Source organism: Xylocopa sonorina, chromosome 8 (assembly GCF_050948175.1).
Source record: "Xylocopa sonorina isolate GNS202 chromosome 8, iyXylSono1_principal, whole genome shotgun sequence".
NCBI lineage: Eukaryota > Metazoa > Arthropoda > Insecta > Hymenoptera > Apidae > Xylocopa > Xylocopa sonorina.
Window position 1 is genome coordinate 2,943,883 of NC_135200.1, and position 14,758 is coordinate 2,958,640.

At 35.1% G+C, this 14,758-nt stretch overlaps 4 protein-coding genes across 14 annotated transcripts in view; 3 read left to right on the plus strand and 1 right to left on the minus strand.

The window, feature by feature from the left end:
* LOC143426257 (uncharacterized) overlaps nt 1–14,758 on the minus strand; it is a 99,722-nt gene that overhangs the window by 69,663 nt on the left and 15,301 nt on the right. The window lies entirely within an intron of this gene.
* LOC143426277 (very long chain fatty acid elongase AAEL008004-like) lies at nt 1,942–3,599 on the plus strand. The gene is made up of 4 exons (XM_076899623.1): nt 1,942–2,012; nt 2,091–2,365; nt 2,702–3,004; nt 3,435–3,599. The coding sequence occupies exons 1-4, from the start codon at nt 1,967–1,969 to the stop codon at nt 3,597–3,599; spliced, it is 789 nt and encodes a 262-aa protein (XP_076755738.1). The 5' UTR covers nt 1,942–1,966.
* LOC143425988 (very long chain fatty acid elongase 1-like) lies at nt 6,600–8,530 on the plus strand. Its single transcript, XM_076899089.1, has 9 exons — nt 6,600–6,656; nt 6,750–7,024; nt 7,068–7,198; nt 7,435–7,663; nt 7,761–7,773; nt 7,825–7,876; nt 7,946–7,965; nt 8,194–8,338; nt 8,449–8,530. Exons 1-9 carry the CDS (start codon nt 6,611–6,613, stop codon nt 8,528–8,530), a joined length of 993 nt encoding a protein of 330 aa, XP_076755204.1. The 5' UTR covers nt 6,600–6,610.
* LOC143425989 (very long chain fatty acid elongase 1-like) lies at nt 12,022–13,999 on the plus strand. The gene is made up of 6 exons (XM_076899090.1): nt 12,022–12,067; nt 12,146–12,420; nt 12,814–13,116; nt 13,463–13,623; nt 13,706–13,801; nt 13,915–13,999. Exons 1-6 carry the CDS (start codon nt 12,022–12,024, stop codon nt 13,997–13,999), a joined length of 966 nt encoding a protein of 321 aa, XP_076755205.1.

Here is a 14,758-nt window from a genome sequence, read left to right on the forward strand (position 1 = left end):
ATCTCCATCAAATACTTTGTCAGTGGTACGACTCTGACGACTTTTATAGTTAATTGTTCAATGCAGGCGATGATGTACACGTATTATTTCCTTTCGTCGTTCAGGCCGACCATATAGAAGCTGGTACGACCAGTAAAACCATTCGTCACTATTGCACAAATGGTAAGTAAAAAATGTAAGAAATCGTATCGAAACGAATCTTCCCTTCTAAACACTTTACTAAAAGCAAATGTCAGTTTTAATAAACGGTCATCGCGCACTGGCAATCAATGAGAACGTACATATAACTGAAAACTATTGCACGCGTGTCGTTCGATCAGTTATCTTTTATCATTCCCTTTTTAAAAAGTTTTCTTTTATCAAATTTTGCTAAACACATAAATTGGGCATATTAGACATTAAAAGACAAACACAACTGATCAAATGAAGATGAAAAATGAAGATGGGCAGAATGGCTGACATGTTGATCTGGATAATTGTTTAAATAAAAAAAATTGGTTAATGAACCACGTTAGACAGTCCTGAAAATTTGACGATTGTACCAATAGTAGAGCAGCCCGATACCTTCGAGTAGCCTTTCGGATACCTTGATAATTATCAATCGTCAGATACCTCTAGGTCGATCAAACTCGAATACGATCAGTTCATAAGATACTTGCCCCCTTTCGAATCGTAGTGGTGCATAATAAAAATGCACCTTTAAACGCATCTTCAATTCAACGCATTCGGATATAGACGAGGAAGGACAGATACAATGTAACACCGATCTGTAAGTAGTAAACTTTCACTGGTTTTTGTTTAACACGTTCGAAAACTACATTACCTTAGAATAATGAGACCTACCTCGAGAGATACTTTTGCATTTTTAAGCAACAACTCATTCGTCTATGCCAGCGTTTCTTAAACAATTGTACGCGTACCTCCTGAAAAGCGGGTAATATTTGGTAGAGGTACACGATGTACCGGGCATTGACTGTGCTTGCCGCAATAACCTTACTTTATCCTCATTTTTTCGACAAGAGATTTTCAGTGTTACGGATATTATAAAAGGGATACACAAATATCGAAAATTTTGGAAACACTGATCCTATGCAATGATTTGACCTTTGTTTGCTCTTGACGCTACCAAGCGTAGTGTTTTCGGTTTAAATCACGCCTACATTATGAGACAAAGGCTGACATTACCCAACTCAACGATTGACGACAATCTCGATCAAGGTAAATTATTTTCGATGAACTTTGTGACCATCATAATCTAATGATAATGTAGGCCAACATTAGCGTTAGATGTCTTTATGGCACAATAACGATATGCAAACAAATGTATATATAGCCAGCCATATATAATGTATATACACCTGCCCATGTTGGAATTCGCACATTTTACTTTTATTCTATGCCAATACAAACCGAATAGAGACACGCATCATTTATTCCTGGCAAACATTCCCATTATTGCCAGAGATAAATATTTAATACTCGTACATATAAAGATGCTATCAACCGATCACACGCGAATTTTATCGACTCACCCCGAAATTTATCAAGTGAAATTATAGTATACTAGAGGTAAACAGCTATTGGAAATTATCGAAGTACCTGAATTATAAAACTGAGAATTACAATGACAACGCGCACCTGCAGACATATGCATTCTGCCTTGATAGAAGACTTTCAGTCTGTATGTACCAATCAACCTCGGTATTTATCTTCGAACGAAAATTTTAATTCGTACAAAATTAATACCCAGCAATGTTTCGGTAAATCTGATTTCGAAAATATTGGAATGACGTTACAATAATAGATAATTGATCATTCGCTTAGCTACCATTTGACCTGCACTTAATCCATTCGCTCGTTAATATTCTAAATATATTACCATTTATCAACTAAGCATATATAAAATGGGAAATGCATAGTAAGTGTCTGTTATTGTTCGTAGCAAACGTGAAAGAGAGGAAGCATCATGTCTTTAATAAAATTGTATAACTATTTCAACAACGAAGTAGCTGGTAAGTGAGAAAATTAGGGTACAAGCTCGTTCCGGAATATTTGTACAGTGATTTGAAACTCGTACAAAAATTATACAGATCCAAGAACAAATGACTGGTTTATCGTAAGATCACCTGTGCCCGTTCTTCTTATCACATTCTCGTATTTATACTTCGTCTTACGATGTGGACCCAGATTCATGAAAGACAGAACTCCGTACAAGTTGAAAGGATTCATCAGATGCTACAATATTTTTCAAATTGTGACAAACGCGTGGATAGTGTATGCCATATTAGAAGCTGGATGGTACGACGACTACTTCCTGTATTGCGTGTACGAAGAAAAATTCCCAAGGACACCACAGGGCTATAAGGTACGATTGGAAATTTATTGAAACGAATAGTGTCTCCAAGAAGTGTAGCGATGCTATGATTCCAACGATCAACGTGAAAGTTATTGTTAACGTGTCATTAAATGATCGCAGTCTTTCTGCACGTACTATTTCAGTGGCAATCGAATACTCTGATCAGACTCATCGTCACTTAATGTCATTCATATAAAAGTCAAGGATAATATGTTTGCGATCCCCGTGTATAGCAATTGGACAATACAAACGCGATAAAAAAAGATCCAAATCGACGGCAAAATAAATCACTCGATCTATCTGCGTGATTTTCCCATTTGATGAATAAAAATTAATATGTTTCAGTTCACTATTATCACGTGGTACTTACTGTATTTGAAAATAATCGATTACATCGAGACTGGCTTATTCGTCCTCAGGAAGAAGAACAATCAAATTTCGTTCTTACACTTGTATCATCACGCTTCGACTGTTATATACACTTGGATATGTGCCAAGTATTTTGTCAGTGGTATGGCTATGACGATTCCTGTAGTTAATTGTTCGATACACGTGATAATGTACACGTATTATTTGCTTTCGTCGTTTGGTCCGTCTATGCAGAAACTGACAGCACCGATAAAACCTTTCATCACCATTGCGCAAATGGTAAGTACAAAATTGTAGAAATCTAGCCGCAAACTATTGTACGCGCCGTCGTCATATGCGTCGTTTATTCAATTAGAGTTATCAACAAACTTCACCTCATACAATACTCACTTTCTGACCAGAAGTCGTACCATAATTATTCAGCTTGTACATGTATTATCTAAACATATAAATTACGCATAATAAACATTAACAGACAAACATTACTGACCAAATGTAAATGACATAACTAAGTAGGTTGTGGAGGCACTTCCTATTGAGTGACTGACGTCACACGGCTGACTTAGATATACGTATACATAAATTGAAAAGAGTTAGCATAAATCGAAACCTTTCGTCAGCCGGTGAATATAATTCTTTTCCATGGACAACACGACACATTTTACTCCACCAACTTTTCTCATATTAATTATATTCCTTCCGTTAACAGGTGCAATTTGTGTTTCTAATAAGCTACTCGATACAAGCTTATATTCCTGGCTGTCCTGGACAAGAGTTTAGTGCTGCTATTCTAATCTTTAACCTCATCATCAATTTCATCCTATTTTACAACTTTTACCGTAAAAATTATGTAGAGAAAAAGAAACAAAAATGACAATTAAGGAGTATTCTACGTTAGAGACTCTGTACAATAAATGGTGAATATCGGTAACGGATATCGCATACAATAACTACCGTCACAGTTTATAGATATCTCTACTATTTGGAAATTATCATCCCTTGAATCGAGTTAAGCCTGAAATGTTACACATCTGTTACTTTCGTCATTTCTACGTTCTACGAAAGACTTCTACTGTACAGATACATTTATCACTCTTGGACACTGCTCACACTAAAAGCTACCTTTATGAGAAAGTGCAACGTATATTTCTACAATGTTCAACAAAATATTGTCCAACAATTGAAATGTGATTCATATCTCGACAAATAAAGATTCGTTTCCGTAAGCAAGGGCACCGACTTAATTTCTACATCTGGTATCGATCGCTTACGTGATCCGTCCATTTCCGGCAACTTTTAATGGTGGTCGCAATTGTGGATTGTAACTTTAGAAATTCCAACAGAACCACAGATGATAAATCCTGAGGATGTATCCGCAACCAACTTTTTACGAATATACGTAAAACTAATTAACACATGAGATTAAAATTTTTGATTTAAGATTTCTTTAACACTTCTTCTCAGATTTCGTGTCGATCGATTGCTGATTCCTATCGGAAGGACATTTTTATTTATTCGACGTGTCTGTTTTCACTACCATGCCATATATAGGAGTTGGAAAAGAACGGACATAAATTCAACAATAATCGGGTGAGTAAGCCACGTTTGTGGACTTTAAGCATTATATATTATATTACTACATATAAACAGTATCTTTGAATGTGCAGATATAACTGAATATATTATATTATATAGAGGGTGTTCGGTAACTGGTGGTACAATCGAAAAAGGGGTAATTTTAGATGAGAAAATAAGTCGAAAATGTAGAATAACAATTTTTCATTCCAGGCTTTATTTTCGAGAAAATGAACTTTGAATTTTTGCCAGATACAGGTGTACTTGAATACGGGTACACTGAACAATAAAACATGGAGTTTTCTAAGGGCTCGTTTATTGCACGTTCTTGACTAAAAGGCTATTTTTGAGAGATTTTCTTAATTTTTTAAAACATTATCAAGGCTGGATTGGTCGTGTTAAAGCAATAGCTTGGCCAGCACGCTCTCATGAGCTTAGCTCCGCTTGCCTTTTATTTATGGAGCCATATTAAATCAATTGTGTATTCCAAAGAAATCACAAGTTGCGAAAAATTGAAAGAAAAGCTTATTGCAGCCTTTCGTACACTAAAACAACCGAATAACATAGAAAGCGTTCATAGATATTTAATCAGAAGAGCAGCATTATGTTTTCGCCAGGATGGCCAACATTTTCAGCTATTTCATTATCTGTTCGTAATTTATGTGATCCACGAGACGTGATCAAGTGCACCCGTACCCGGCGAAAATTCAAAGTCCATTTTCTCGAAACTAAAGCCTAAGATGAAAAATTCTTATTCTATCGTTTTCACTTATTTTTTACACTACCAGTTACCGAATACCCTTTATAAATATGCTTTGCACGGATTTAGACAAATTTCAGCCTTCGTAAATGTTCATAACAATGAAAGATTTCCAGTTGTCGCGGTTTTTTCAAGTCTGGTTTATATCATTATTCCCATCAACTTTTCTCGATACATATAATCGTTTGCGACACAAATTTTCGACACATTTGAAAAAAAAACTAATAATAAACAAATAAGGAAACTTTACTTCATTCCATATTAGATGACAATCACTATTAATGAACATTCTCGATTCGTTTGCTCAGATTTCCATTCATTCCCTTTTTTTCTCCAGACACTTACATATAGATTGTATTCAGACTTTCACACATACCCAGTCACAATAAAATCATTTACACTCTATAATAGATATAACTTAATGAAATACTTAACGTGCCAGTAGAAACATGTAAAACCGTAACATTAAGTTATAGATTTTATGTGATAAAGTGCAGTGCATATGAGCAACAGTTCTTTCGTTGATTTATTAATTCCATTTTTGTCTGCTCTTGACGCCACCTCGATCGTAACTGCTGGCCGTTTATTCCCTCTCTACGTATTGGGACTACGATCCATCCGGTCAGACGAAATTATTCCGTCTGCTTTCACGTCATCTTTAACGGGTTTGCCGTTCATTCCGTGCGTTAAGGTAATGTACTCTGATCGAGATTATCTGTACGTGTCAATTAACGACAGTTTCAGTCGAAGTGAATTATTTCCTATCAACTTTATGATCATCATAATCGGATGATAATGTACGCCAATATCAACGTTATTCATGTTTAGAATACAATAACGTTTATGCAAAAAAATGTATATATCACCGGGTATACCTGTCTACTTTATTGTATATCAATATGTCAAATGCAAATGTTAGCAATAATTTTCATCGTATCATGCTTTAAGACTGGGTTCTATATTCGAACGCATATTTTTCGGTTACTCTGTGTCACTATGAATCGAATGGAGATAAGCATCATTTATTCCTGGCAAATATTCCCATTATTGCTACAGACAGATATTTAATGCTCGTACATATATAGATGTTATCAACCGACCACACGCAAATTTTATCGACTAGCCCCGAAATTTGTCGAGTGTGATTATAGTATACTAGAGGTAAGCTATTGAAAATTATCGAGGTACCTGAATTATAAAACGGAGAACTATAATGACAACGCGTACCTGCAAACATACACTTGATGCCTTGATAGAGGATTTTCAGTCTGTATGTACCTACCAATCTCGGTATTTATCTTCGAACGAAAAATTTAATTCGCACAAAATTACCTTGGAAGGTTTCAATTATTCTGATAATTGACACAGTTCATCATCCGCTAAATTACCACTTGACCTATACATAATCCATTCACAGGTTAATGTTCCAAATATATTACCATGAATTAAATAAGCATATATAAAGTAAGAAATGCACAGTAAGTGTGTTATTGCTTATCGCAGGAGTGCATGTCTACGCGAAATTTACTGGATAGAAAAGAGGAAGGACCATGACCCTAATAAAATTGTATAACTATCTCAACGACGAAGTGGCTGGTAAGTGAGTACAACCTCACCGTACTTGGTTAGGGTACAAACTACGTTCAGGAATATTGTCACAATCATTTGAAATTCATGCGAAAATTACAGATCCAAGAACAAATAATTGGTTTATCGTAAGATCACCTGTGCCTGTCCTCCTCATCACGTTCACGTATTTATACTTCGTCTTACGATGTGGACCCAGATACATGAAAGACAGACCTCCGTACAAGTTGAAAGGATTCATCAGATGCTACGATATTTTTCAAATCGTGACAAGCGCGTGGATAGTGTATACCATACTAGAAGCTGGATGGTACAATGACTACTTCCTGTATTGTGTGTACGAAGAAAAATTCCCAAGGACACCACAAGGCTATAAGGTACGATTGGATGTTTATTGAAACGAATAGTGTCTCCAAGAAGTGTAGCGATGCTATGATTCCAACGATCAACGTGAAAGTTATTGTTAACGTGTCATTAAATGATCGCAGTCTTTCTGCACGTACTATTTCAGTGGCAATCGAATACTCTGATCAGACTCATCGTCACTTAATGTCATTCATATAAAAGTCAAGGATAATATGTTTGCGATCCCCGTGTATAGCAATTGGACAATACAAACGCGATAAAAAAAGATCCAAATCGACGGCAAAATAAATCACTCGATCTATCTGCGTGATTTTCCCATTTGATGAATAAAAATTAATATGTTTCAGTTCACTATTATCATATGGTACTTACTGTATTTGAAAATAATCGATTACATCGAGACTGGCTTATTCGTCCTCAGGAAGAAGAACAATCAAATTTCGTTCTTACACTTGTATCATCACGCTTCGACTGTTATACACACTTGGATATGTGCCAAGTATTTTGTCAGTGGTATGGCTATGACGATTCCTTTAGTTAATAGTTCGATACACGTGATTATGTACACGTATTATTTGCTTTCGTCGTTTGGTCCGTCTATGCAGAAACTGATACAACGGGTAAAACCTTTCATCACCATTGCGCAAATGGTAAGTAAAAAATTGTAGAAATCGTATTAAAATGAAACTTCCCTTCTAAACACTTTATTAAAATAAATATCTGATTTAACAAACGGTCATCGCGCAGCGACAACCAATGAGTACGTATTTATAGTTGAAAACTATTGCACGCGTGTCGTTTGTTCAATTAGAGTTATCAACGATACTCGACGTCATGCAATATTTACCTTCTAGCGTGAAATCGTACTATAATTATTCAACTTACGCATGCATTATTTAAACATATAAATTGCGCATAATAAACATTAACAGACAAACGCAACTGACCAAATGTAAATGACATAACTAAATAAGTTGAAGAGGCTTTTCCTATTGAGTGGCTGACGTCATATGGCTGACTTAGATATACGTATACATAAATTGAAAAGATTTAGCACAGATCAAAACCTTTCGTCAGCCGATGACAACACCGACTGACAACACAACACATTTTACTCCACCAACTTTTCTCATTTAATTATATTCCTTCTGTTAACAGGTTCAATTTTTGTTTCTAATAGGCTACTCGATACAAGCTTATATTCCTGAATGTCCTGGACAAAAGATTTCTGCTGGTATACTAATCTTTAACCTCATCATCAATTTCATCCTATTTTATAACTTTTACAACAAAAATTACGTACAGAAAAAGAAAAAAAATTATAAGTAGGAAGTATTCTACGTTAGAGACTCTGTACAATAAATCGTGAATATCGGTAACGAATATCGCATACAATAACTACCGCCACGTTCTACAAAAGACTTCTACTGTACAGATACATTTATCACTCTTGGGTCCCGCTCACATTAAAAGCTACCTCTGTAAGAAAGTGCAGCGTATATTTTTACACTATTTAACAAAATATTGTGCAAAGATTGAAATGTGTTTCATATCTTGACAAATGAAGATTCATTTCCGTAAGGAAGGGCATCGAACTTAATTTCTACATTTTATATTATCGTGTTTATGGATTGTAACTTTGTAAATTCCAACAAGATCTACAGATGATAAATCCTGAGAACGTGCCTACAATCAGCAGGTTTAATCGGTATCGTCCGAGTCTTCAATGTAGTGTGTGTAGTGCCGAGCAACTTTTGTACCGTGAAACATATCGTTCTGTATACTGGATAGCTACCGATTAAGATCAACTATCTGGTTTCAAGTTTTAAACTTATATTTCACTTCTAATTTACAATATATACAAGTATCTTAGGATTAAATATGTGCGTGGTTTGAAGTGCGATGTAGAATGATTTTGAGGGCGAAGATCTGTTTGATTATATAGAGTCGATTGGAGTCGTCGGGGGTGGTTGGACTGGTGGAAATGGAAGCTGTGGATCGGTGATTGGTAAGTCCCTTGATGTGAAGGTGTGTCGAGATGATGAGTTGGATGGACGGAAAAGTATAGAGTGGGGAAAAAGTGGAAAGATGTTAAAAAGCGCGGGAAGGCAGAGAAACAGGAGAGGTAAAGGTGAGTAAAAGTCCGTAGAAAATTTATTGGAGATGTCCATGTAGTCGTAGTCTGGTTGAGTTATCTCGAGGGATGCAAAAAATGAGGAGATGTACGACACGGTGCATGCTATTGAGACAAGTTAAGACCAGGAATTGCGAAGTATGCGTGAAGTCATGTACCATCTGAATTTGGCACCTAGATGGCAGAAAGAAAAATTAAGACCCTTCTTAAAAAAAGCAGTCATCCTGACCATGGCATAAATTTCGTAATGAAATATGGGATGAACTTTGAAATCTATGGTTTTCGGGAACCGAACAGCTTTTATTAATAAAAAGACCTAGTAGACCTAGCAGACCTAAGAAATTAGAATTTTCTGTTTAAAGTCTCCCCAACGCTTCACCTTACATTCCGCGTAGATCGATCGTTGGCTCCTATCGGAAGGATACCATAATTTATTCGACGTATCTATGTTCTCTCTATCATGACATGTAAAGGAGTTGGAAAGGAACGATGGCGAATTCGCTCACACGAGCAAATAATAATGTAAGCAATTTATTTAAATTTACGTAATCAATATCACATGTATGCATATAAAAATAGGGAGAGTAAACCACATTTGTGGAGTTTAAGTATTATATATTAATACATATAAACGATATGTCTGAATGCGCAGATATAATTGAATGTACTGTGTAGGATATTTATTAATTAAGGAGAATTACAAGATTTTGTAAATGGTTAGATAGTTCTTTTCAACTGAGGTAGTACTCTAAAGACGGATGACGAACAACTGACTCGTCGTTTTAAAACATTTATGCGAAAAACTGTTTCATTTCGCACATTCGCTCTTGCTCGTAGTCTAGAATATTCTACAGACATAAGAACATTTGAAACCCTAATTATTGATTAACTATTAATAAAGATAACTTAATTATCCTTCAATTGTATATAAATATGCATTGGAAAAATGCAGACAAATTTCTTGCTTTGATGTTTATGTTTATGTTTATTTTATTATTCTGATCAAATGTTCTTGATACAGGTAATTGTTTTCAACTTCAATTTTCAACGCTTTTGGCAAAGGAAGGAAACCTTATTTCATTTTACTCCTCACTAGATGACAATCATTTCCAATCCCGATAAAAGGGAAAAATTACTTGACGATTTGCGTCAGCATACCGCTAGGCATTCAATTCTCGTGCGAATGTCTATTTTTCTCCTCTTCCATTGAGAAACGAGGAAGAAAGACATTGATATGTTTACTTAAATTAATAGAAATGCCAATGATAATCCCATTATGATCATTTAGCACAGCTTTTTTTAGAGGTATGGTGGATACTCCTAAATACAGTAGACTCCTGCGTAACGCGACTTTCTATAAAACGGTGAACTTGAAATGATTGTTTTTAACGCCATCTCTCGTACAAATAATCAAACTTTAATCTACTCCGATTGAACAGTACATTGTACCCTTCATCATTGTCAGCAGCTTCTGTTTTTCTTCGCGACCATTAGAAAAATTCCTACGCAATGCGATTTCCTATAACGTGAATCCATAAAACACACTACTGTGTACTCTACACAGTTTCCACCTCAGCTTGATAGTCAGCGTCCCAAACAACCACGTTGTTCAATTCGTTACATAACATTCTAAACGTATTACCACAAATTGGTCAAGTATCTAAAAAGTAAACAATGCACCACTGTATATATATTATTTGCAAATACATCGAATCATTATTGTTAAACGCAAGAACTTTCGAAGCGTTCAAATGCTTGAGAGATGTCCTAGAAAACTAACTGTGGGCTACATCTTTGGAAAAATAAAAAATAAAGGTAATTGTATGAAATACTTTACTTATAATAATAATAATAATTTTATTTCTTCCTACTCTTGACACCGCTTCAATCGTAACACTGCTGGGCGCCCGGCTGTACCCCCGACACCCAGTGCACTCTTTCCATTTATTCCCTCTCTACGTTTTGGCACGACGGTCCGTCCGGTCAGACAGAATTAATTGCCGATCAGTGCGCGCGTTAAGATAATGTACTCTGATCGAGATTATCCGCACGTGTCAATTGACGACAGTTTCAATCGAGGCAAGTTATTTCATTCATCAACTTTGTGATAATTGGATGGTAATGTAGGTCAAGATCAACGATATTCGTAATTATGGCATTATAACATTGACGCAAAAAGATTTCTTTTTAGACATATCTATCTATTCTTCTATACATCAATGCGTCGAAAATGCAAATATTAAGCAATAATTTTCATCGTATCATCCTTTAAGATTACGTTCTATGCTCGAACGCATATTTTACTTTTATTTTGTGAAACTACGAACCGAATGAAGACAAGCATCTTTTATTCCTGGCAAACATTCTCATTATTGCTACAGATAGATACTTAATGCTGGTATTGCTTATATAGATGTTAGCAACCGATCGCACACAAGTTTTATCTACTCGCCGTGAAATTTGTCCCGTCATCCAGAAGTAGAGAGCTATCGGAAATTAAAGGTATCGTGCTGCTATAGAGTTCGTATTGCCTGAGAACGTACACATGCAGATCTACACTTCCTGCTTTCATATAACAGCATTTAAGTCTCAGCATTTATTTTCAGGCAAAAATTTTCATTCATACAAAATTAATATCATGCAAAGTTCCAGTAACTTTGATTGAAGATATTAGAATGATAATACGGTAACAGAAAATTGATAAAGTCTACCATCCGCTTAAATATTACTTGACCTATACTTAATCCATTCCCATGAATATTCCAAATATGTGCATGACTATGCATACACGTATTGGCTAAGCATATATAAAGTAGAGAATGCCTAGTAAGTGTCTGCAATTGTTCGCCGTAAACGTGAAAGAGAGGAAGCATCATGTCTTTAATAAAATTATATAACTATTTCAACAACGAAGTAGCTGGTAAGTGAGAAAATTAGGGTACAAGCTCGTTCAGGAATATTTCTACAGTGATTTGAAACTCGTACAAAAATTATACAGATCCAAGAACAAATGACTGGTTTATCGTAAGATCACCTGTGCCCGTCCTTCTTATCACATTCTCGTATTTATACTTCGTCTTACGATGTGGACCCAGATTCATGAAAGACAGAACTCCGTACAAGTTGAAAGGATTCATCAGATGCTACAATATTTTTCAAATTATGTCAAACGCGTGGGCAGTGTATGCCATACTAGAAGCTGGATGGTACGACGACTACTTCCTGTATTGCGTGCACGAAGAAAAATTCCTAAGGACACCACAGACCTATAAGGTACGATTGGAAGTTTATTGAAACGAATAGTGTGTCCAAGAAGTGTAGCGATGCTATGATTCCAACGATCAACGTGAAAGTTATTGTTAACGTGTCATTAAGTGATCGCAGTCTTTCTGCACGTACTATTTCAGTGGCAATCGAATACTCTGATCAGACTCATCGTCACTTAATGTCATTCATATAAAAGTCAAGGATAATATGTTTGCGATCCCCGTGTATAGCAATTGGACAATACAAACGTGATAAAAAAAGATCCAAATCGTCAGCAAAATAAATCATTCGACCTATCTGCGTGATTTACCCATGTGATGAATAAAAATTAATTTGTTTCAAGTCATTAATATCATGTGCTACAAATTATATTGTGAAATGAAAATTAATTTGTTTCAGTTCACTATTATCACGTGGTACTTACTGTATTTGAAAATAATCGATTACATCGAGACTGGCTTATTCGTCCTCAGGAAGAAGAACAATCAAATTTCATTCTTACACTTGTTTCATCATGTATCGACTGTTATATTCGGTTGGTTATGTATCAAATACTTCATCAGTGGTATGGGCATGACGGTTCCTTTAGTTAATAGTGTGATACATGTGATAATGTACACGTATTATTTGCTTTCGTCGTTTGGTCCGTCTATGCAGAAACTGACAGCACCGATAAAACCTTTCATCACCATTGCACAAATGGTAAGTACAAGATTGTGGAAATCGCATTAAGACGCATGCGACATTCTCATTTGAACATTTTACTAAAAGTAAATATCAAGAAATTATCGCAACGTTCTCACAGTTTTCTTTAATCGAATATTGATTAACATATAAATTGAACATAATAGACGTTAACAGAAGAATGTAACTGAGCATAATAAACGGAATCCGACAGTTTCAACAGGATAAATAAATAAATTGAAAAGGCTTAGCATAGATCGAACTCTTCAATCAGACAATGAATATAGTGTTTTCTCTACACACAATGCAACACAATTTACTCGACGAACTTTTAATATGTTAATTATATTCTTTCTGTTAACAGGTGCAATTTGTGTTTTTGAGCATGCACGCGGTGCGAGCTTACATTCCTGGCTGTCCTGGACAAGAGATTAATGCTGGCATTCTAATCGTCCTCCTTATAATCAATTTCATCCTATTTTATGACTTTTATCACAAATCTTATGTGAAGAAACAGAAACAAAAGTGATAATTGGAAGTATACTATGTTAGAGCGTATTTAGAAATAACTTCGTATAACAAATTAATTTATAGATACCTTTATTAGGTTGATGCGTACGAATAGTGAGATTCTCTTTAATGATGGTAAAGATCAGAATATTTTTAAGGCAGTCATCTGTATATCAAAGTCTCGTTGGGAAAAGTGTATTGACGGAAATTGAGGATATTTTGATTAAATAAACAGCTTTTGATATTGACAATAAACAAATGATAAGCAACAAGAATATATTTTACATTTCGCGCGATTGTCGCTAGGAATAACTATCATAGTTACTTAACTGACTTTGGAAACAATCACTACCAAATAGTGACAGAATCATCTATTTTTCTATACTATTAAAATATCGATGGATGCCATTGTATATTAGGTTTGAAAGTATAATTCAAAGTTTAAATAAAAAAGCGGAATGCAACGTATTATTATATTTTAAATTGTAAAGTGACTTGAATAAATATTAAGCCGTTAGCGAGAATTTACGAATCCTTTAACTGTTCTTTGAAATACCGATTTAGTCGGACAAGGTGTAAAAAGAACGACTTTATCGAGGAATTGGAAAACAGATTAATGACCAATATTATTTAAGGATTGAAATGTGTTTCATTTTCCTATAAAGATTCGTTTCCCTGGAAGAAGGAATTAAAAGTTAATTTCCACGTCCGATATTGATCGCTTACGCGATCAAGTCCGTTTGCAGCAACTGTTCGTACGATCGTGATTACAGATCGAATAAACGACATTACTGACTACTAAATCAAAAAATAAGCATATTCTACCTATTACGATATCTAAGAAGAACGTGAAAAATTAGTATAAGTGGGAGACGGAATATTACTATTTTTCATTATCAGAATATTTCCTTTTCATTTAATGAATAATATTTTAAAATATCTTGGCGTTCCGAACTATCGCGAAATGCAATCTTACTTAATGTTATGCGTATTTTTGTGAGGATAGACACGATTATAAAAACAATGGAAAAACTTCACGGCAAAGTCTATCAAAGCATTACACTTTACATACTCTAGTTCGTTAGCTATAAATAACTGCTTAGTTCACACGAGTTTCTGACTTGGGCATAGTACGTACTTACAATTAGTA